The sequence below is a fragment of the Kwoniella dendrophila genome, chromosome 3 (assembly GCF_036810415.1).
Source record: "Kwoniella dendrophila CBS 6074 chromosome 3, complete sequence".
Classification (NCBI taxonomy): domain Eukaryota; kingdom Fungi; phylum Basidiomycota; class Tremellomycetes; order Tremellales; family Cryptococcaceae; genus Kwoniella; species Kwoniella dendrophila.
In genome coordinates, this window is record NC_089478.1 from 1,679,124 (window position 1) to 1,700,937 (window position 21,814).

Sequence of the window (21,814 nt, forward strand, 5' to 3'; positions counted from 1 at the left end):
CAACGTTTTCCTTGCTGATAGCTTACCTCCGTCGATTTGGTTCGTCCCATGCTTCTCTTGATAACGCGATGTGGACTGTTTGCACAACATGAACATGTTGTATAAAATACCGCTGTACCACTTAAGTCTAGCTGGACAAACAGTGAACGCATGTTTAAAAAGGTACTTTCTGTTGTTTCGCCAGTGAAGACAAATAGGATGATCAGAAGAGCAGGTACCATTAGTAATGTTTATCGGTTTATGTATACCATATGCGTTGAATGAGCAAGTGGTTTTGATTGATGGTACCTTTGCGTTGATTTAAGATGCCTCGAGCTTCCCTGTCCAACTGGATATACATGACATATTTCCGTGTAGCTCATTTTGTGTGATCAACTTTGATTTTTAGCTTTATTTTTCAGCTTGTTAGTCCAAATGAGTCCATCTATGTCCGTAGAGCATCACACAGATTGCTACACATACATGCGTACGGATCATATAAGATAGCATTATCACCTATTTTGTGGCGAAGAACTGGATTACCTGAGGGTCCAAGCTTTAACAATCATTTCGTCTGAGACCTGACAGAGGATCCCTTTACTCTGCTTAAATACACCTCCATAAGGACACCTCCTGATAAGACTCAGGAGGCCTTTTGTAGTCCTAAATACGATATGCCGGGTCGCAAACGTATAATCACTGTGCACAGCCTTTGCGTCGTCTCCTGTACTTTGATAGCACATCATACCCCAGTTGGCTATCTCTTTTCCTGTAGCCAGTCTACAGCCCGGAAAAACAGTAAAACTAATTGCATCTTTATCAATATATTCCTTGACAGGAGGGAACACATGTTGATCGCCGGCGAAGTCGATTTGTAAAGTTAAATAAATTGAGTGCTGTAGGATTTAGCTCTTGGCTTGAGTGTTAAATCTTCTAGTAATTCACACAATTCCGAAGAGGTTGAAATTAGATTGTCGATATCATACTCCTTTCAGAGTTGCACTGTATCGAACGTATTGTCCTGAACCTTGGTCGGACCATTCGCTTCTATTGCTCTGGAACAATTTGAATGTTGGTCGTTGCTATGAGTTCCCCCGTTCGTTTTGGCCATACTCCAAGTGGGTGTGATCTGTTGTTATCCAACATTCATGAAGGAACAGTATAAATCATGACATACAATTCGATCAAATTCAGTCTGACTGGCAGGATCATTGTGATTTTCCGATTTTCGTTCATCTTCTGATGGTAATAAGGGTAACCTATTCTGTCCATCAAGGTTGTCTGAGCTCAAAGAAATTTCTACGCATAATGCATCGAAGACGAGTCGAAGTAACACTTGCAGGTGATATGGTATCATTGCTGAACTTTGCAGTGCTACATCGAAAACACTGAACATACGTCCAACCAAATTGGACTTGGTTGTAGGCAGGTTCAATTCTTCTATGTTGACAGGTTCCAGTTCATATAGCGTTATCTAATTTACCAACCGATCGCGTTTTGACCTCCACTTTCCGCTTCCACCTCTTTTAGTTCTGGGTTGCGTCATGAATATCGTTGCAATACAAACCTTCTTCTTATAGCTTTCCTTTGATAGTTGACTAGACTTGACTCGATGGTGCATACAGTTATACGAACCCTACATACTCCTGGCATCTTCATAAAGCATATCATACGCCCTGTCTCAACTTTGAACCATTTTCCTCGATCCCTCAGAGCAAGTTCCTACACCGGTCAAATCCGTACGATGTCATCCAACAAAGCTCAAGAGCCTGCGATCTTGGGAATAGAGGAATATAAGACTGATGCTAAATGGCTGAAGTTAGAGAACATCAAATGGAAAGATCAAGAAGGTAAAGAAGTGAGTTCGACCGACCGCCAATTAGATTAAACAAATCGAAAACAATGGCTGAAACATGTTATTTATAGAGAAATTGGGAAGTCGCAAATAGAACTAAAAGACCTGAAGCAGGTGTTGACTGTGAGCTCATACGGCTGCCTATCTAGCAAAGAGCCAGTGTCGTAATCTCGAGCTTATAACCAACCTGCATCAGCCGTACACATCCTTGCATTGCTACATCACCCTTCTAAGCCAGTATCGACCATTATTATCGAACAATACCGTCCACCTACGGGTGCAACTGTGATTGGTAAGTGCATCCTACATCAAAGTAATGCCGATTGCCTTGCTTAGCGCCGAATGGAAGATCCAAAGCTAATGTCAAACTCTCTATCAGAATTTCCTGCAGGATTGATAGATGAGGGAGAGGATGCGGCGTAAGCTATTTATCCCCTCTAACTACTCGGCTGCGCCTTGGCTTATGTTTCTAATAGCACCACCGCTCTGCGAGAACTGCATGAAGAAACAGGGTATGGATCAGGTAAAGCTGGTGAAGGCAATGCTAGTGTCAAGGAGGTATCAGATGTTTTCGTGAAAGACCCAGGGTAAATGTTTTATCACTCACGCACTGTACAGGGGGAAGTAGTTGAGCTGACTGCAACGATCGATATACATAGTATGACCGGAGCCAATATGAACCTCGTAACAGTCGATATTAAGCTAGGAGAGAATGATCCTGAGCCTGAACAAAAGCTTGAGCCTGTGAGTGAAAGAGGGGTCCGTTAAGTGTATATGTTTTCAAACCAAATGACTGGTTTGTGTTTCAGGGAGAACATATCGTTAAGCGGGTCGTTGCCTTGAAGGATTTACATTCTATACTCAAGGGTTAGTCTAATGATACCGTGAACCCAATGTCGTATCGCTGATGCCAATATAGATTACGCCAAACGAGGATTTGCTATAGACGCTTTGGTAGGTAGTATCGCTCAAGGCTATCAACTGTCGAACCAATTTGCATAAGCTAGTAAAGGGAATCTGTCATGGTAGCTTCCGATGAAGACATGAGATTATCAAATAGCTACATGTGGTTAATCCTCTGATGTACAGAGCCATTTTAGCTATGATATCGTTTGTATAGATGCATTGTATATATCTGATATATGCTGGCAGTGGACTTGAATCAGTTTGGCGCGCCGCCCTATACGTGGGTTAATTATTCGCACCCAGAAACTAAAATCATTTGTAATGGGCATTACGATTTCGCGTGGTGTGAAGCACCATCAGCACTTTCCAATTACAACTTCACTACAATCCATAGAAGAAACATTGGTCCGACCATATCTCAAGCTTGTACACAGCATTCTGACCTTTGAAGATTAGCAAGAAGCAGGCATGCATAGTACTAAGTGTCTAAAGCGACAAGAAGCTAGATCAAGCATGCATAAGTAGCTTAAAATCCTTGAGATAAAACAGGTGCCCGAGATGATGCATGATGGGTAGTTGGGTGCGCGTCTGAACTTATTGGACTACCCGTTGTATCGTACTAAGGTATAGAGTTTAGAGCAATAAACCGTGATTACGATTTTGTAGTAATCTCCTTTCCGCTAATCAGCTTCACTTTAGTCAAAGCTAATCAAGTTGTATTTCTATTCATCATGAACAATATGATATCCCCACTATGCTGATGAGCAAGGTGCCGGTATTAGCGGTAATCACCGCCGCGCGCCGAAAATTGTTTCACTTCGCCAAACCTTAAAACCCACCTTCACCTCCTCACCATAGAACCGGGAAATTTCCAAAAAACCCCTCAACTTCAAAAAATCATATCTCGACAACCCCTCAACAAAAAATTGAAGCCCTTGGTGGGACTCGAACCCACAGCCTTTCGATTGACTCTTAAAGATCTTAAAAGTCGAATGCTCTAGCCGATTGAGCTACAAGGGCTGTTTGATGTTGGAGAGCTTTTTCTTGATATAGGTTGATGATCGGTCGTGTATTCTACAATTATGAAGCCAGGAATGGAAGGCCAGGGATGTTTTAAACATCCTGAGTGAAAAAAAAAATCAAAGAAAGTCTTTCAAATGGATTGACAGTGGCTTGGAAGTGTCATACGCAGGATAAAAAGGAGAGTGTCTAAGGGTGCTCAGAGCTATGCCTATTTCCTGTATAAAAGATATATATTGATCGAGCTAGCAGAAATGAATGATATCATGTGTATTCTGTACTGTATCTAATTACATGAGGTATATAGTTAAGATTCTGCCGTAGTCAAGTCGAAAGAGATTATCTCTGAAATGTTCTTTATTTGAAGTTACAATACGAGGACAACATCCCTAAGTAAGTTTGATCATGCTTAAATGATACGGATTTCGCTAAGAAATCAGTTTATATACTTGTAGGGTGATTGGGATAATCTGTGTGGGGACTTGTACTGATGATATAAGCTTTTTCCTGTTATTCCAGCGTGGCGAGCATTTGAGACATTGTTTCCTCATATTCACTTAAGGTGCGATATCTCTCAACCAGATTGTTCTCGATATATGTATATTATCAGCTTGTTCACGATTAAGCCATATGCATTTTACACGTATATCTATCCCAAAAAATAGTAAATAAATCAACGATCTAGCATTGTTGTCTGTCATAGGTTGTGTCACACGACGGTCGTAGGGGGCTCTCTTCTGTCATGGCTTGTTTATAGATTTTCTCATTCTCGATCGAAGTAACTTAGATTGACCTCCTTCCATAATATATATCTAGACAGTATCAAACTCCCTACATATTTGGCTTACCCACATCAAGAGTAAAGTAAGTAAACAGAAAGGTCGGTCTCTCGTGGAAAAGGTGAAGATTCTCTCCGTTGGCGATAGTACGCTTGTTGTGTTATAACCTTGGAATGCTAAGAATAATGTAATAGGCTAACCGAGATTCCTGGTCTGGAGTTGTTGGTTCATCTCCAGCCTAAAATAGGGAAATCATATCATAACAGTAGTTAGTTGAATATTGGTAGTCGCGCTCTCGCGCAGATGAGTAACATTCCAATGGTCACCACACACAGTGTGCACCTTCATTCATTTTCAATAAAACGGTGAACCGTGCTAACAGACGTGACCTCTATAGTAGCGACGTTGAGATCAGTTTTCAAACAGATATAGGATCAATGGGAAAACATTTCATTTCGCTGATGAGGACTCTTTTTCAAAGGTCATGCCCATTCCAGATATACATTTTCCAGTGATTTTTGTTCCATCTACATAATGAGGTAAAAAGTCAAAGTAAAGTAGCATATAAACTTTTCTAGATTGATTTACTCGGCATCACCAGCTGGGATGTTGACTTCAGGCTAATTCGGTAAACAGTATGGAGGCATGTCAGCGGGTTATTTAAATATAATTTTTAAAGTGTTATGTAGCAAGTCATGAAAACGAGACATTGATGAATCTACCCATATTGAGATAGAAGGATCGTAAAGAATGAGAAAATGTTATTAAGGAAACAAAACCCAAACTCACGTTGTAAAAAAGAGTTTGCATACCCCATGGGAATGGTTTGACTCTGAAGTTCATGTATGAGTAAACTGGTCTTTCAGGGGCTTCACCACCATTTTCGTGTCTAGAGTTGTGTGTATGATTAGCTCTGTATTATTGATTCTATTTACACAGCGGTCCACCTTGTCCATCCTAACCATGTCAATTCACAAGACAACTTCATACCAGGAATATAATCTTCGATGGTCTATTCTGTTCTGATATCTACATCATAATTCCGTTCTCCGGCTTTTCCCATTTCATTTTTCTGATACCAACTTTGTCCATCTCTCCTTATATATCCACTAACATCACGAGGGCGAAACTTATGGTAGACTTCTAAAAAAGGATGAAACAATTACTCACTTGAGGTGCTCGAGATGTTCGTGATGAGCAGCTTCTAATTTGTATGTCCAAGCGGCACCAACTAAGATTCCTGGGATACATACGTAGTATGAGATTTTTCTCCAAAGGTCGGTGGTTTCTGTGAATTAAGCACAAAAATGAATTAGCATCCTATCCTTCCTGTAGGTCAAATATTCTTTATCTCCAAATCATCCACGATAAAATCTCCTCATCACAATGATTCTGTTCTGTAATAATCCGTTCTATCCTTGATATTCATGTTGAGCTTGGAATAAACCTCACCAGCAGCATGAGCTCTAACGGCATTTCTTTTAGCTACAAATTCGTTTTCACCAGCTTGAGGAGCGGCAGAAGCAAAGTTTCGAACTGCTGGTCTGACTGATCTAGCTACTTGTCTTAACATTGTGAGTGATATTGGTTTTTTGATGAGGGGTGAGTGAAAGATGTCTTTGTATATTAATGATGTCAATACAAATTAAACAACAAATTGTAAGTACATGGAATGTTGAATGGGTTTAACTGAGAGTGGTGTTACGAGAAAGGAGCGAATCAGGTTAAAGTTGCATGGAAGCAATTTCACCTAAAACGATTTGACCCGACAGAGTTAGGCATATGCCGCCAAGCTATATGTATACAAAGCTGAATAGGCCCGCTAGACGATTCCCGCTTACTTTCGCCACGTCAGAGCTCTTAATGGTTTAAATATAATGGTTTAATGATGCATTCACCTTCAGCTTGTACGGTACCAGGTCGCGTTCCATTCATTAATTATTCATATATTCTACTATCTAGGTGTAATTCCTGTTCTACATTTTACGCAAACAACCATAGCAGGCGTCGAGAAAGAGTCAAGAGAAGGGGCAGTCACATCGTCTCTCACCTCTCACTAAAACCTTTCTCATCAGAAGGCATCGCTAGACAGCTACAACATAGCTAGTCAACTTCAACATGGCACCGGGAATATCATACGATGAATCTGGTTCATTAGCAAGTTATTTTGGTGTAACTTTCTTAGCTCTTGTATTGATACCATGGACGCTGAAAGCTACCAGACCAACGAACAAAGGTGAGTCATTGCTGCTAAATTTTCTTGATATAAATTCTGCATATGATACGCCTTTTACCAATAATACGCAACATCGTTGACGATTTCTGCTTAATATCTTAAACTCATGTTTTGAGACTCGCCAATATATCCCCTCGTGAAGTAACCTCATAGCTGACCATCAATCACTCTGTATGATCTAATAGAAACCCTCAAACCCTTATGTCCTTGTCCACAATGTTCAACATCACCTAGACGAATATCTTCAATCAAATCTACCAAACGTAAACGACGTTTCTTGAAAAAGGCAATACCATTAGCAATTGGATGGTTGTTATTTGGCTACTTATGCTACTCATTATCACAAGCACCTGCTTTAGAAGGTGAAACTATCTATAACCCATTCGAAATTTTGGGTTTGAGTGATAGTTCAACTGAAAAACAGATTAAGAAACACTATAAAAAATTAAGTTTACAATTGTGAGTTTTTGTTCATACTGAACGTTTCTATGATCTTTTCCTCAAGGAGACATAGATGAATCAGAACAGAGGAAATCCGCTGGTAAATAATGGGAAAGAGTTATGGCTATGGAATGAGTACCCGTTGTGTAACTCTCTACCTCGGTTAATTAATGCATACCAGAACGGAAATTGCTATAACAAGGCTTCCTTTGTTTCGTCTTACTTCACATGCTTGCCAGCATCGGCTTTATAAAACGCTAACACATACTTGTTCTCCCTTCTAGCCACCCGGATAAACTCAAATTATCAGGAAATCAAACTAAAGAAGACGCAGAATCGAAATTCGTTGAATTGACTAAAGCCTATAAATCTTTGACTGACGAAGTTACAAGAGAAAATTTAGCTAAATATGGAAATCCAGATGGACCTCAACAAAGGGAAGATAAAATCGCCATTCCACAATGGGTCGTAGAAGGCAAAAATAGTATTTGGGTTTTAGGTGCTTATGGTTTAGTTCTTGGTGGTGGTATTCCTTGGATTGTTGTAAGTTCATAATGTTCCTCATTAACGATCAGTGATTAATGTGTAATAAAACTGTAGGGCCGATGGTGGTTTGCCCAAAGAAAGCTTACAAGAGATGGTATACTTAACCCAACCGCTGAGATATTTTTCCATCAACTTCGAGAAGATACCGACTTCTTTTCACTTATCTCACTCATTGCTTCAGCTTTAGAATTCACTGCTGTATTAGGAGCAAAGAAAAAAGGAAGTAAGAAAGAACGTAAAGAAAGACAATCTAAGATTGATGATTTGGAAAAAGTTATTGAACAAAGAAGATCTGAGATCGGTTTGGAAGAAAGTCCACTCATGAAAAAGGAGAATAAAGTTATCATTACTACAGCCGTCGCTAAACGTACTAGAGCTTTGTTATGGGCTCATCTGTTAAGGATCGATCTTAACGATCATCAACTTGAATCAGGTGAGTACCGTATTTAAGCAATAACCCAAAAGCGCTATGCTAACCTTGTATTATAGAAAAACTTGCTGTTTTACGAGTAACTCCACCTTTGCTTGCTGCCCTTCTCAATATCTCTCTTGCACATAACTGGCTTGCAACTTCTTTACTCTGTATTAAAGTCCAACCTTCCCTTGTCCAAGCCGTTCCAGATGATGTATCTCCTCTAGCCCAATTGCCAGATATTACACCTGAAAAAGGTGCTGAACTTCAAATCGTTAATAAAGCTGAAGGTGTCAGATGGCTGGAGAAATGGATTAAGACTGAAAAGAAGGATATTAGTTTGGATGCTTTGACTGTAGCTAAATATTGGCCAAGATTAGAGGTTATAGACGCTGAGTTCAAGGGTAAGCATAGCTCTGTTCATTGTAAAGTTCATAGAAAGCTAAGCGAACGTGACTCGATATTTGCAGTTGCTGGAGAAAGCCTTGTTACTCCAAGTTCTATCGTTGACCTCACCTTCAAATGTCGATATGTTTACCCTACTACACCTTTATCTCTTTTGTCCAAACCTAAACCTCTTCTCCCCAACGGTGATCTCAAAGAAGAAAATGCAACTCCTGACTCCGTAGCTGATGTAGAAAATTCAGTGTCAAAAGCTGAGGTTGACAATGAAAAAGCTACTCCTGCCGATTTGAAAGAGAAAATAGTGGAAAAAGTAGCAGAGCGAAGTGAAATCGGAACTAAAGGCAAAGAACCAAAAAAAATCGAAGTTCCTCCAAATGGTTTCGCTCACGCTCCTTACTGGCCTCAGGTAAGTTATATCGTTTCCCCATATCTATTTGCATAAATTGATACTAACGTACTCCGACTCTAGCTGCGAAAACCTCACTTCTATGTATTACTTGGTGATTCCAAACTTGATAAAGTGATTGTACCACCTGTTAAAATCACTGATATCCCCTTACCTAAACCTGATGGAACACCTTCTGAAGCAAAAGAATTTTCACTACAATTTCAAGCTCCGCCACAAGCAAACTTGTATTCTTTTGTGGCTCATTGGAGAAGTGATTCATTTTTAGGATGTGATGTTCAAGTTCCAATAATGGTGAGTTGGCTTTTCATCGCATAGCAACGACAACGGCAAATTATTTGTAGAAGTCATGACCAAATTGTTAATTATCTTGACCCTTTATAGCTCAAGGTAGAAGATGCACCTGCGGAAGATGAGATAGTAGATGATGACGACGATGATATATCTGAACCTGAAGAAGATACATTAGCTGGACAAATGGCAATGATGAGAGGTGGTAAAGTTAAACCCTCTGCTGTACATGGATCAAATGATGATGATTCGGAAGAAGACGAAGAAGAGGAAGGGGAATCGAGTGATGAAGAAGGTCCAAAGAGAGTTAGAGCATATAATGAAGATAGTGATACAGATAGTGATTAGGGTTGAAGTGGTAAAATCCATTGGAGAGGAGAATTGTGAAGGTGTTTGTTGATATCATTGAATATGCATTTAAAAATCATCATTTCTGTGCATGCAGCTTGATCATAATCGATCAGGCAAACCTACACTTGCTATAATGTCAAGCTAAAGATCAAAGAGCCTTTGATTGGTGTTTCAGTGTCGTCTCAATACCCCAACTCATGCAGTACTCGAATACATGCAACATCATGCTGAATTGGCGGTGAAAGCCGCTTTCATTTTGGCTCGGTTACGTTGTTTTGGCCGGAGTTTAATTTCGGATCAACTAAGAAAGTTGCGAGTTTGTGAGGGATACAAAACATCTACATGGATGTTCACTCAGTGAATTGCATAAAAGAGATCATCTCTATTGTCAAGCTCCAACACATTATCCTTCTCCACTGAGATCTGTCGGAGAGAATGAAGAGTCCTGCAATTCGAAGTGTCTTGAAAAGCGGTACAACAGCTTCTACCGATGCTCGTATGAGAACGGTCCTATCAATACCCAAATCAAAGATACGAGGTTCGTCGTTCAATCCTCGTCTATATTAGCTTACCACAATTCTTCTAAAAGGCAAGGTCTATGAATGAAATTGCTAAGTAGATGGATTCAATATTCATTAGTGCCAAATTCCTGTCAGAAACGTCAATATTCTTTATTCAATTCACCTCATCCGTCAAAACCACCTCCATATGGTCAACCACATCCTAAATCACATTCACATCTGCTAAAACCAGATGAATTGACTCCAGGAATCCCGCCAGAAGAATATGAATCGAGAAGAAAGAAGTTAATGGAGAGTTTAGGCGAGGGTAGTAAAGTTATTTGTATGGGTGGTACAGTTAGGTTGATGTCTCAGAGTGAGTAGATATGTCGAGATGCAATTGGGATTACGGCTAATTCTGTCGTTCCACTCCTTAGGTATATTGTAAGTGTTACCTGTGATCTTCGTTAAGCCATAAATCAAAAAAAAAATACAAGAAGGTGCTGTACTGATTCATTTGTCTATGTGATCAGCTATCGATTCAGGCAAGGTATGTACTCCTTATCAAACTTAGAACTACCTTGATCACTTTGATTAGCTAACTAAACATCATGTAGCAACCGACTTTTACTATCTGACGGGATTCAATGAACCAGATGCTACATTAGTATTAGGTATGTAGGCGGTCTTATGTAAGAACAGCCAATTTGAAACCTTGTTGACCGCATTTCATCCTTTCAGAATCCGCTCCGTCAACATCAAGAGGATATAAATACACTTTATTTGTACAACCGAAAGATGCGCATGATGCTTTATGGGAAGGTGAAAGAGCTGGTGTGGAAGGTGCTATAGAGATATTTGGTGCCGACGAGGTAAATTGATTTTCATACTCTAATATCAAGTTACGGAACGAAATGGACGAAAACAACAATACAGATTGGTATTTGAAGCAACGCTAATAATCTTATTAGGCTTACTCAAACACATCATTATCAACATATTTACCATCATTATTGAATGTGTCATCTGGAGAAACGATTTATGCGTCATTACCACCTAAACCATCACCTTCAATATATTCACAACCATTTCAACCACCTTCACCTAGAAAACGTTCTTCTCTATTAAAACTATTTTCCTCCTCCTCCTCTTCTCCAACAACGACTGAATTGAATAATGGAGACCCACCACATTTATTATTAGCAGCAGCATTAACATCAGAATATGCTAAACCATTAGAAAAATCAATCCAACAATTAAGAATGATTAAATCGCCATTAGAAATAAAACAAATGAAAATAGCTGCTAACATAAGTTCTTTAGCACATTCAAAAGTAATGAATTTTGCTCAACCCAATAAGAAAGAAAGAGATTTAGAAGCCACCTTCGAATATCATTGTTCTATTAATGGGGCTGAAAGACAAGCTTATGTACCTGTCGTCGCTAGTGGGTAAGTAAATATGAAAATACCATCTTTCCTAATAACATCAAATTTCTTGCTAATCACATAACTTTAAAGTGCAAATGCTTTGGTAATACATTATACGAGGAATGATTGTGTACTCGATCCAAATGATGTGAGTATATGAGCAATTTCACCACATCATATTACTATGGCGTCCAACAATTCTGCGCCCACATGTTCCAAAGCTAATATGATATCAATGTATAGCTCGTGCTCATAGATGCAGGATGCGAATACAACATGTACTGTTCAGATATAACGAGGACGTTCCCTGTATCAGGCAAATTTTCGGATCCCCAGCGAGACTTATATACAGCTGTTTTGAACGCTCAGAAGGAATGTATCAGAAGATGTGTTGTGGAGGGTGGTGTCACATTAAGTGAACTGCATCGAGCTAGTGAGTGGTCCATGTCTTGAATTCCAATTGGAGTCGATATTACCCAAGGAGATGGACTGACATAGCACTGTATAGGTTGTGGATTGCTGTTAGAGGAATTGAGGCAGATAGGTTTCAAGTTGACAGTAGGTGACGTCGAAAGGACTTTAGTGCGTATCTAAAGAATTTAAAGCACTGCTGCATATCGTTAACAACGCTGACTATTCGTAAATAACTTAGTATCCTCACTTCCTATCACATCACCTAGGTTCAGATCTACACGATTGTCCAACGAGAGATCGCAGCGCAACGTGAGCCATCGAACAGTCTGAAACACAATTCAAAGCTGATTTGATTGATTTATTCCAGTCTGGTCGAAGGTAATGTGATTTCGATAGAACCAGGAGTTTACGTTCCGTTCGACTACAAATTTCCAAAAGCTTTCCATGGCTTGGGAATTCGTATAGAAGTGAGTGTTCTGGTCTTTCCTGGGGTGTTTGCGAGATTATGAGCCGTCGTGCTCTCTGCCATCCATCCTCCTTTCCCTCCGCATCTTTTGTTTTGTCGTCAGACTCCCATGGTCAGACATCCCCTTATGTCCATAAACCACGTTCGTCTGTGATCCAGCTCGCCCTCGCATTTATCTTTACTTTCGTGCATTATGGTTTCCTGGCGTTTAGACCAGCGACTTTATCGAGATATTCAAGCTGACGCACATTCGTTATCAACATAGGATGAAGTAGCATTCACAAAAGATGGACCACTTGTATTGTCTGCCAATGCACCTAAAGAAATAAAAGATGTGGAAGGAGCGTGTCAGGGATTATTAGATTAGACATTCGGCAAGGGCATGACAATAGAATACAACAATTCGGAATAGAATACAGCACCATCATTTTTGCATTTACATATACACACATCCATACGCTGACCATTGTCACACGATCCAATGATGAACATGCATAATTGACCACTTGGAAAAAATAAACTTGAAACCGAATATTCGGATTTCGGAGAAACTCATGATTGCATAAAACGAACGTTCGAGCTTGATAGACAGAGGAAGAATATAATCTTCGGCTAAAAATAAACCCTTAACAGCAGGTATTCGGTTTTATAGCTTGTTGAAGTTATAAATAAGTCAAGGTGTTTCCATCTGGAATCAACGTGCTTGTGTAAGGACAAAGCAGACAAAATACTTTGTAGTTTCCTATTGTCTTGCTACATAAGGTTAACCTTAGGTTAACGCCTAAAACTTTCCTTCATAGCATATTCTGTCCAAGCCAAGAGTAAAAGCTAAAAATAATCACACGTTCGCGTTGAAACGTCAATTTATCGGCCAGAACCGATAAAACATTACGATTAAATGATATGCACATAACCGAATGAATTGATCAGGCGTCTACGAGTATGTATTCCTTCGTGAAGTCATTTTTTAGACTAGGTACAATCTCATAACAAAACGATACAGTTTAATTCAAGTAAAGCTTGACGCACATGACGGAAAAAAATCTGGCTCATCCTATGAAAGTTTGAAAAGCTCAGCAGCAGAACCAGCAAGACGATATCGTCAGAAAGAGACAAAGATGATTGATTACACACGTGAAGTGGATTTAGACAATATTAGTGGATAATAAACTTCATTTCGAACGATGCTAGTAGGCCTAAAATAGAATACTTGGCTTGTTCCGTTTGGCGGGCCATAGTAACGTGAAGAATGGTCAGACAGTAGACATCAGATGATATTCGGGAGAAGATGAACATGTTAGATTAAAGGCAAATTATATATATATATATATATATATATATATATAGCGCCGTGTGATCTAGAGATTCAACTTATGAAATGCCATACTTCAACAAGACACAGAAACAAAGTCTGATTCACCTTCAGCTTAGCTTGATAGCTGGTGTCCTTAACCGAACATTACCAACACAAACGAATTAACAAGATGTCACATAATCAAGAGATAACTTCTTTACCTAGTCTTCATGGATCCCCCAAGACGTTAGCAGAGGATGGTAATTCACCAAAAGGTGCTGAAATTGAGAAATATCAATCACCTGAATCTGACGGTTCTCCACATGTAGAAATCGATGAAGTTACTCGTGAGTCACCATGTGTTTTCTTATTAGCAGTATCAATCCAACGAGCTGGCAACTGATAATAAGATCGCTTTTCTACGGAACAGAAAAAGCAAAATTGAGTGATTATTTCACTTTACTTGCAAGTGGTTTCGCTTTGGTTTCTGATGGTTATCAAGTAAGTAGTTCATATAATTCCAGAAACTTAGCACATATACGATTAAGTCCATCTGATACTATTGAGCTAATCCAATATATGTTTTTGATTATAGAATAACTTGGCTACTGTCTTCAATCCAATTTTCGTAAGTCAATTGCAACAATCAGAAAAGTCATCCGGGTCGAATGCCTATAATCAATATAGCTAATCGTCATGCTATAACAGAAAATTATCTATAAATCTTACTATACAAGTGCGGTTTCAACAAGGGTATCAAACTCACTTTTGATTGGAGGTATGTTCTATTTCTTACTCCTACACACCTTGATGCAATGAAGCTTATCAAAATACAACTTTTACATGATCTCAGAAATCATCGGTCAAGTTGGTGTTGGTTTAATTTGTGATTTAGTGGGAAGAAAAACTGCAATGGTAGCTACTACAATGTTGATTGTCGTTGGTGGTATCTTGGCAACTGCTTCTTCTGGTTCAAGTGGGTTTTCTCCGCCTCATTATAATCTATAGGACTTGAGTTGATGCTGATAGTCTATTATAGCCCCCGCCGGTTTACTTTGGATGTTGTGAGTATAGTCATCCTGCAAGATTTTTTCTTTTGTAATCGTAACTGATGTACCAATAATTATCCTTTAGAACCGTTTCTCGGGGTATGGTTGGTGTTGGTGTAGGTGGTGAATATCCAGCTTGTTCTACAAGTGCATCTGAATCTGCAAATGAAAAATTCGGTAGAGATAGGGGAAAAGTATTCATTTTAGTCACAAAGTGAGTTAAGGTTGATAGTATTTCGCCCATTTAGACGTCTCAATCGAAATGATCCTAAAGTACTGACTATGCTGTATTTACTATTATATAGCTTGATGTTGTCTATCGGTGGACCAATTGTAATTTCTATATTTTTATTGATCATTAATGCTGCTGGATATAAGGGAACTACTTCACCAGAAGATATTTACAAACTCAAATACACTTGGAGAATTTGTATGGGTGTTGGAGTGTTTATTCCTTTGAGTGTATTTTACTTCAGGTGAGTTGTTAATCTCACAAAGGCACTTGCTACTGTACAACGATAAACATGCTAATGCAATCCCTTGTATGGCTGTATTGATTAGACTTAAAATGATGAACTCGAAATTATACAGAAGAAACGCAATTAGACATTCACCACCATATGGCTTGATCTTGAAAAGATACTGGAGGACTTTATTAGGTACTGCTGGTACTTGGTTCTTATACGATTTCGTTACTTTCCCTAATGGTATTTTTGTGGGTTCTTGCATTTTCACGTACAACAAACAGTTGAAAAAGGCTAATGAGATACAAAATAAATTTAGTCGTCAACAATCATTAGTGGTGTCATTCCAGGTGCAGGTTTAGTCAAAACCATGGAGTGAGCTGACCATCATATACCTGTAAGATATCTGGAAAGGTGCTTACGAATATGTAAACTTTCACAGGTGGACTTTACTCCTTTCTGTGCTCTCTTTACCTGGTGTATTCCTTGGTGCTTGGGTTGTTAAATAGTGAGATTATTTATTTCCTATTTTGGATTGATCTCCAGATACATTCGCTAATCAAATACAAACTTCACAACCACCTAGTACCGGTAGAAGAAATTTACTCATGATGGGTTTCTCAGGATACATCGTTTTCGGTTTGATCGTAGGATGTAAGTATAACAACTCCTAAAGCTCATGTTCTCACTGAAAACATAACCTAATCATGATCTTTATGTACAATGATGACAGGCTCATACGAGAAGATTACCAAGATTATCCCATTATTTATCGTTTTTTACGCTTTCATGCAATCAAGTGGTAATTTCGGTCCAGGTAATATGGAAGGAACAATTTCTGCTGAATCATATCCTACAAGTATTAGAGGTACATGTTATGGTTTTAGTGCAGCTGTTGGAAAAGCAGGTGCTGCTATTGGTACACAATGTTTTACACCTATTCAAAGTAAGTTTACAATTTATACTAAACTGAATCAATTCAATCATGCTGACTTCTTATCAACTTGTAACAGATCATCTCGGTAAGAAATATACATTCATCATTGCTGTGAGTACTATTTCTGTTGTCCAACCCTTATCCTATGAGGTGAATTGAGGCTGATATCGTGCATTTTGTCAATTAGGCATGTTGTGGAGCATTAGGTGTATTATTAGCATATTTCTTTGTTGAAGATAAAGGTAAAGATAAATTAGAGAAGGAAGATGAATTGTGGAGACAATATTTAGTTGATAATGGTAAAGGTGATATCGTTATGGGTGATGGATCATCAAATGAGAACAATGCGGCAGGTAATGTCGAGAAAGGTGAATTGAGTTATAAAGAATAAAATGTGAAGCTCATAGGAGACCACAGTTGGTTTGAGTTATCTAGAAATAAGAGGTGGAGAATGACAGATGGAAATGCCGGGTTTAGGTTAGAATAGAATTAGATTTCTTCCCGATTTATAATTTGGTTTCATAGACACATGCTATATAATTTCAGGTTATTTCTAAATATACATGCTACGTTCTGAGTTTCAGAAAATGCACTAAAATTGATATGATCATATCAGATGCGATATAACGTTAAGAGTGCATGATATATTCACAATGAAATACCTGATTATCATTAAAAACCTATAAACTGTTTATTGGGTGTAGAATATGACTAAGTTCGATTATTATACAAGTTGATATTGAGCAAAAATTCTACTTATTTATGAACACAGTAATGAATTGATTGTCCCACACATTTGGTGGTATCTTATTCAATGGCATTACCAAGACCATCTATTTACAAAGCTATTTCTTCCATTTTTTTTTTACCGATACCTTCATTTCCTGCTTTGATATCTTTCTCCTCTTCTATAGAGTGTGTTTCCTTCAAGCTCTCTTGTGGTGTACCTAACTCATCTTCTAATTCAGTTACTGTAGTACCTGTTGTACCTCTTGATAATCTTTTATGATCATCATCGTCATCGTGAGTGAACACTAATTGTTTGGTTGCGATTTCTGGACTTGGTTCTAAAGTGTTATCTTTATTCGAATCACTCTCCGATTCAACTTGAAGTTCAGATTTAGGTGGAGTAGGTAATTCCTTTTCTTCTAAATCTTCTCTGACAAATTCAGTAGGTAATTCTTTCTTTGAACTATTACCTCTACTGAAGAAATTTGTAACACTAATCTTTCTTGTATTCGTTGGTCTTTCTGGTTGAGGTGATGTAGCGTTTCCAGTGTTACTGGTTATAGGTGGACTAGTTACACCTTTTGTCCAACTACTGACAAAACTACTTAAAGGAGTTTGAGAACTTATTGAAGCTGTCAAACCTGAACCTGTACCAGAAGTTGGAGTAGGTAAATCTTCATTTAGAGGTGTAGGTAATGGTGATAAAGTTACATTTGAACCTGCTCTTGAACGATTTTTGATTGGTGATAATGCTTTTTGTGGTGATCTTGTACCTTGTAATACTGAGGGTGAAGTTGAATTTGGTCCTGCTGTTGCTGTTTTAGCATTCCATAATTTAAATCCCCATCCACTATTTGTACTGGTATGTGTTTTGTTCTTTTCCCTTTCCTTTTCCTTTATTCTCTCTTCTTCATCTGCATCTCTATCTGTAGGTAATGGAGGTAATTTCAAACCTTTCAATAGATCTGCTGTAGATTCTGATAATTCTCCAGTCATATTTTCTTCATCTCCTTCTCCTTCTTTGGCATTTAGGTTATTTTGTCCATCTGATGAACCTGTAGCTATAAATTCCCGTAAAACCTTCAAACAATTCTCGCTTGCAATCCTTGCTTCCTGAGCTTCATCCAATTGATTCTGTAATATCAATGCTTTATTTTGGAAATTTGTTAATTCATCTCTTAATCTATTTGCTTCTTCTACAGCCTCGATCTCTTTCTTGGAAGGTAATTCAGATGTTCTCGATAATGTTGAAGAAGGTTGTTCAATATTTGCTGACAGCTGCTGTTGCTCCTCGAAATAGCCAGATTGGTGTGTAGGTGCTATTGGCGAAGGTAAAGTTGCTGTAGGTATAGTCGCTGAAGGTGGTGTATGACCTAATCTTAATTCTCTCAAACCTTGACCACCTCCTACAACACCAGAAGGTCGAAGACTAGTTGTACTTGTACTATCTCTTTGATTTTGTATCAAATTAGGTGAAGAAACTAGATTCGATCTATCACGATCATATATATCGGGTGGTTCAGATTGACTTGATTGTCTTCTATGTGATCTCATAATTGATTGTCTTTTAACTAATTTACTTTCTCTTGTATTTGTTAATGCTGATGTTGAAGCTAAATTATCAGAGTTTAAGACTTCTTCTTCACCGTTATTACTATTATTATTTATACCTAAACCTAAAATACCAGTATTATTCAAACCTGAATAAGAAGAAATAGTAGACATTCTTTTCCTTTCAGCATCTTGCTTTTGTAAAACCATTACACCTCTTCTAGCTTGTTCAACTTGTCCACGTAACAATTCAACATTCTCTTCTGCGACTTCTCTTCTCTTAATTTCTTCTTTTAATGATATTTCAACAGCTTCTTTTGCTGCAGATAAGAATTGGAATTGATCTTTTAATTGTACTAATTCAGTTTCTAAATCGCTCAAAGTTGATAATTTCGTTGTTTGTAATGAAATTGTATGTTGTGCTGTTTCCAGTGAATTTTTCAGAGTTTGGATCAACTCTTCCGTTTCTTTGGATGCTTCTATATCATTCGGTGCTTGAGTATTTGTTGAGGTCGTTTTGGGTTCTTCTTGAGGATTTTCAGGATGAAGAGATAAAGCTATACTGTTGACCGGGGATACATTTGGATCAGGAGAATTAGGTAAAGGGTGATCCTCTGGTTTGGGAGAAGCCATGATAGGAGGTCCGCTCTTGGGTGGAAGAAAGACAGGTAGTCAAGGTAGTTATAAGTTCGACTTTGGAAGTGATGACACGCTGATGAAGTGAACTTAGTAGTCAGTGCTGCAGTACATTTATATGCAGTAGAAGTCCAAATGATCTCACTATAAGAACCCGTCAAATGATTGATCCAAAAAGGGTGCTATTACCGTTCTATACTCTTCAAGGTTATTTGATGCAAATCGCTTTCGGTGTGTTATGTTTTGACAGCGATGATGTGCTCAAAAGGATGGTCGTAAAGGAATTTGCTTGTGGTATTATTCTGTCGTTGCTCGTGACACTATAAAGGGGTCGTTAACGTGGGAATGAATGAAAATGTTGAATCTGGTTAAAAGGATGTTCGAACAACGTTAAAGTGTAATGAATGACTGTGTTACTTGATTCTTGATGCGAGTTAAAGGATGTAAAAGGGGTAACTTATACGAATGGAATGTATGAAAAAGGGAGTACGTATCAGATGATGAATATGAGAAATAAGAAAATGAATGAATGGCAGTAGTGAACAGACAGATCTACCTTACTTGAATACATTCTTATACAATTTATTATCCATTTGACATTTTATGCTGTAACTTAGTGCGGCAAAGTCCAGTGCACGAGTACTAGATGCTGAAACGCGTCTCATAATAATAGCGAAAACAACAGCATTATCCTCAGGCACTGACTTCTAGACCTTTTACGTTCTTCACTATTTCGGTTCAGCCTTTATCATGTCAGCTCATGTAATCCGATAGTGGACCTTCAATATCAATGCTCCATCCCACAAATCGAAGACAAATACCTTCTGTTAGAGATTATCCATCGCAACGAATGTACAAGGCTTCATGAGAAGCGAGCAATGGTCGATGGAACAAACAGACAGCTAGCATGGTTATAAGAGGTTTCGCACAGCGATCTACAATATTACGTAAATTTCACATGGTTTTGCCACTCCCCCCCAGATCTGGTTCCGCCAGTAACCTTCGAAGCTCTCTCGCTTTTTGACCACAAGTTGCTGCTGAAGCTAAAGACAGTGAATTATATCTCCTTGCCCTTCTACAACTTTGGCATTTCTTTCATAAACCAATCATACAAGTTAAAACACCCCAGCAGTGCCTCTGAGACTCGGTCGTATACTTGATAACCTCAAGTCAAGATGTCTGAAAGAAAGGTATTGAATGTAAGTGCAGCGTCTTCTGAGAGTACCTTGATATGGACGTCTAGCTGACCAACAAGATGACCTTTTCTGGGCTCTATGACTAATAGAAATAGTAAGTTGTCGCTTCATACAGACAATGTTGTCAAGTCGAAGCATAGCTAAATGTTGAACACTCTTCAGCTTTCCACCGGATTTTGATCCGTCGAAGATCAAGCGTCGAAAGATGCCAAAGGATCCTCAACAAGTTATTAGATTGATGGCTCCATTCTCGATGAGATGTAATAGATGTGGTGAATATGTGTGTAAGTTGAATATTCTCGGCATTAAAGCTTTTCTGATCTTTTAAGAATGACACAAGCTAATATATACTTCTTCATTTAAACAGATAAAGGTAAAAAGTTTAACGCTAGAAAGGAAACTGCTCAAGGAGAAGAGTATTATGGAATCAAGATATTTAGATTTTACATTGCAAGTTGTTTTTCAATATATATTGTTTTATCATTATCATCATGTTAGATCTAAAGCTAATTTTCATTGATATATTTATAAATGGTATCTTTAGAAATGCCCAATGTGTTCATCAGAAATAACATTTAAAACAGATCCAAAAAATGCAGATTATATATGTGAACAAGGTGCAACTAGAAATTTTGAAAATTGGTCTGAAACTGATAAAAAAGCAACACATTTACCTGGTGCAGAAGAAGATGATGAATATGATTCTGATGGAAATCCTTTAGAATCAAAAATTGAAAAGGATGCAATGGCAGATTTAGAAAAATCACAAGAACAATCAAAGAGAGAAATGGAATTAATGGATGAATTAGCTGATTTAAGGTAAGTCAGGTCGATTACTTTGTTAAATCATAATATCTACTTTTTCTCTCTCTCACGAATGGAAGCTCATGGTAGTGATGACTGACCTAATCACGATTTTCCAAATATATAGACAACGTAATGCAAGATTAGAATTATCAAATGTATCTTCAGATCCAAATGCTGTATTAGCTGCATTACACGCTGAAAAAGTATCGATTGAAGAAGAAGCTAAAAGGAAAGCTGAAGAAGATGAAGATGATGCTTTGGTGAAACAATATTTTTCGAAAATATCAGCGCCAAGCCCAAGTGCAGCATCTTCATCAAAACCTCAAGCGAAAATACCTAATGGAGAAAAAGATGGGGATGATGATAATAGTCAAAACAGTGATAGTGAAGAAGATACAGCTCTACCTGCTGCTTTAACGATAAAAAGACGTCCTGTACCTGGATCTTCAACAACAAGTACCGCTGAACCTTCAGTAGCTAGTATATTAGCCTTGAAAGGGAAGACGTTAGATGGTCAAGCGAATGGTAGCAATACTTCATCGGCAGCACCAGCTCAAGCTAAGAGAAAACGAGAAGGGATGCAAAAGTTATTAGGTATCAAAAAGAAGACAAAGGCTTAAGATAATTTGCGATTTTCATACATTGTATGTTCAAAGTTTAACTGTATCTTATGTATACATAAATTGTTGTATAAATACACTACAAATCCTAGACA

General features: G+C 38.2%; 7 protein-coding genes and 1 non-coding gene across 8 annotated transcripts; 5 read left to right on the forward strand and 3 right to left on the reverse strand.

The window, feature by feature from the left end:
- Positions 1 to 1,723: 1,723 nt before the first annotated feature.
- L201_002915 (uncharacterized protein) lies at positions 1,724 to 2,836 on the forward strand (the record flags this gene model as incomplete). Its single annotated transcript, XM_066218679.1, has 8 exons — positions 1,724 to 1,837; positions 1,906 to 1,957; positions 2,031 to 2,126; positions 2,214 to 2,253; positions 2,311 to 2,421; positions 2,494 to 2,578; positions 2,644 to 2,701; positions 2,754 to 2,836. The coding sequence occupies 8 exons, from the start codon at positions 1,724 to 1,726 to the stop codon at positions 2,834 to 2,836; spliced, it is 639 nt and encodes a 212-aa protein (XP_066074776.1).
- Positions 2,837 to 3,667: 831 nt separating this feature from the next.
- L201_002916 lies at positions 3,668 to 3,760 on the reverse strand. The gene has a single exon. It is a non-coding gene; the product is annotated as a tRNA-Lys (tRNA).
- Positions 3,761 to 5,123: 1,363 nt separating this feature from the next.
- L201_002917 (uncharacterized protein) lies at positions 5,124 to 6,112 on the reverse strand (the record flags this gene model as incomplete). Its single annotated transcript, XM_066218680.1, has 4 exons — positions 5,124 to 5,159; positions 5,329 to 5,428; positions 5,710 to 5,827; positions 5,992 to 6,112. 4 exons carry the CDS (start codon positions 6,110 to 6,112, stop codon positions 5,124 to 5,126), a joined length of 375 nt encoding a protein of 124 aa, XP_066074777.1.
- Positions 6,113 to 6,657: 545 nt separating this feature from the next.
- On the forward strand, positions 6,658 to 9,624 carry L201_002918 (uncharacterized protein; the record flags this gene model as incomplete). Its single annotated transcript, XM_066218681.1, has 8 exons — positions 6,658 to 6,775; positions 6,961 to 7,234; positions 7,501 to 7,759; positions 7,817 to 8,195; positions 8,252 to 8,578; positions 8,645 to 8,985; positions 9,049 to 9,279; positions 9,370 to 9,624. The coding sequence occupies 8 exons, from the start codon at positions 6,658 to 6,660 to the stop codon at positions 9,622 to 9,624; spliced, it is 2,184 nt and encodes a 727-aa protein (XP_066074778.1).
- Positions 9,625 to 10,229: 605 nt separating this feature from the next.
- L201_002919 (uncharacterized protein) lies at positions 10,230 to 12,803 on the forward strand (the record flags this gene model as incomplete). Its single annotated transcript, XM_066218682.1, has 12 exons — positions 10,230 to 10,503; positions 10,565 to 10,571; positions 10,661 to 10,677; positions 10,745 to 10,801; positions 10,869 to 10,999; positions 11,099 to 11,577; positions 11,647 to 11,704; positions 11,800 to 11,989; positions 12,065 to 12,138; positions 12,209 to 12,279; positions 12,338 to 12,437; positions 12,702 to 12,803. 12 exons carry the CDS (start codon positions 10,230 to 10,232, stop codon positions 12,801 to 12,803), a joined length of 1,560 nt encoding a protein of 519 aa, XP_066074779.1.
- A 1,117-nt stretch (positions 12,804 to 13,920) lies between these two features.
- Positions 13,921 to 16,571, forward strand: L201_002920 (uncharacterized protein; the record flags this gene model as incomplete). Its single annotated transcript, XM_066218683.1, has 15 exons — positions 13,921 to 14,077; positions 14,161 to 14,231; positions 14,326 to 14,358; positions 14,439 to 14,508; positions 14,584 to 14,706; positions 14,770 to 14,794; positions 14,865 to 14,993; positions 15,085 to 15,255; positions 15,341 to 15,494; positions 15,563 to 15,618; positions 15,686 to 15,751; positions 15,830 to 15,897; positions 15,977 to 16,189; positions 16,257 to 16,291; positions 16,368 to 16,571. The coding sequence occupies 15 exons, from the start codon at positions 13,921 to 13,923 to the stop codon at positions 16,569 to 16,571; spliced, it is 1,575 nt and encodes a 524-aa protein (XP_066074780.1).
- A 446-nt stretch (positions 16,572 to 17,017) lies between these two features.
- Positions 17,018 to 19,093, reverse strand: L201_002921 (uncharacterized protein; the record flags this gene model as incomplete). The annotated part of the gene is made up of 1 exon (XM_066218684.1): positions 17,018 to 19,093. One exon carries the CDS (start codon positions 19,091 to 19,093, stop codon positions 17,018 to 17,020), a length of 2,076 nt encoding a protein of 691 aa, XP_066074781.1.
- Positions 19,094 to 20,497: 1,404 nt separating this feature from the next.
- On the forward strand, positions 20,498 to 21,719 carry L201_002922 (uncharacterized protein; the record flags this gene model as incomplete). Its single annotated transcript, XM_066218685.1, has 4 exons — positions 20,498 to 20,576; positions 20,660 to 20,742; positions 20,837 to 21,111; positions 21,224 to 21,719. 4 exons carry the CDS (start codon positions 20,498 to 20,500, stop codon positions 21,717 to 21,719), a joined length of 933 nt encoding a protein of 310 aa, XP_066074782.1.
- Between the last annotated feature and the right edge of the window lie 95 nt (positions 21,720 to 21,814).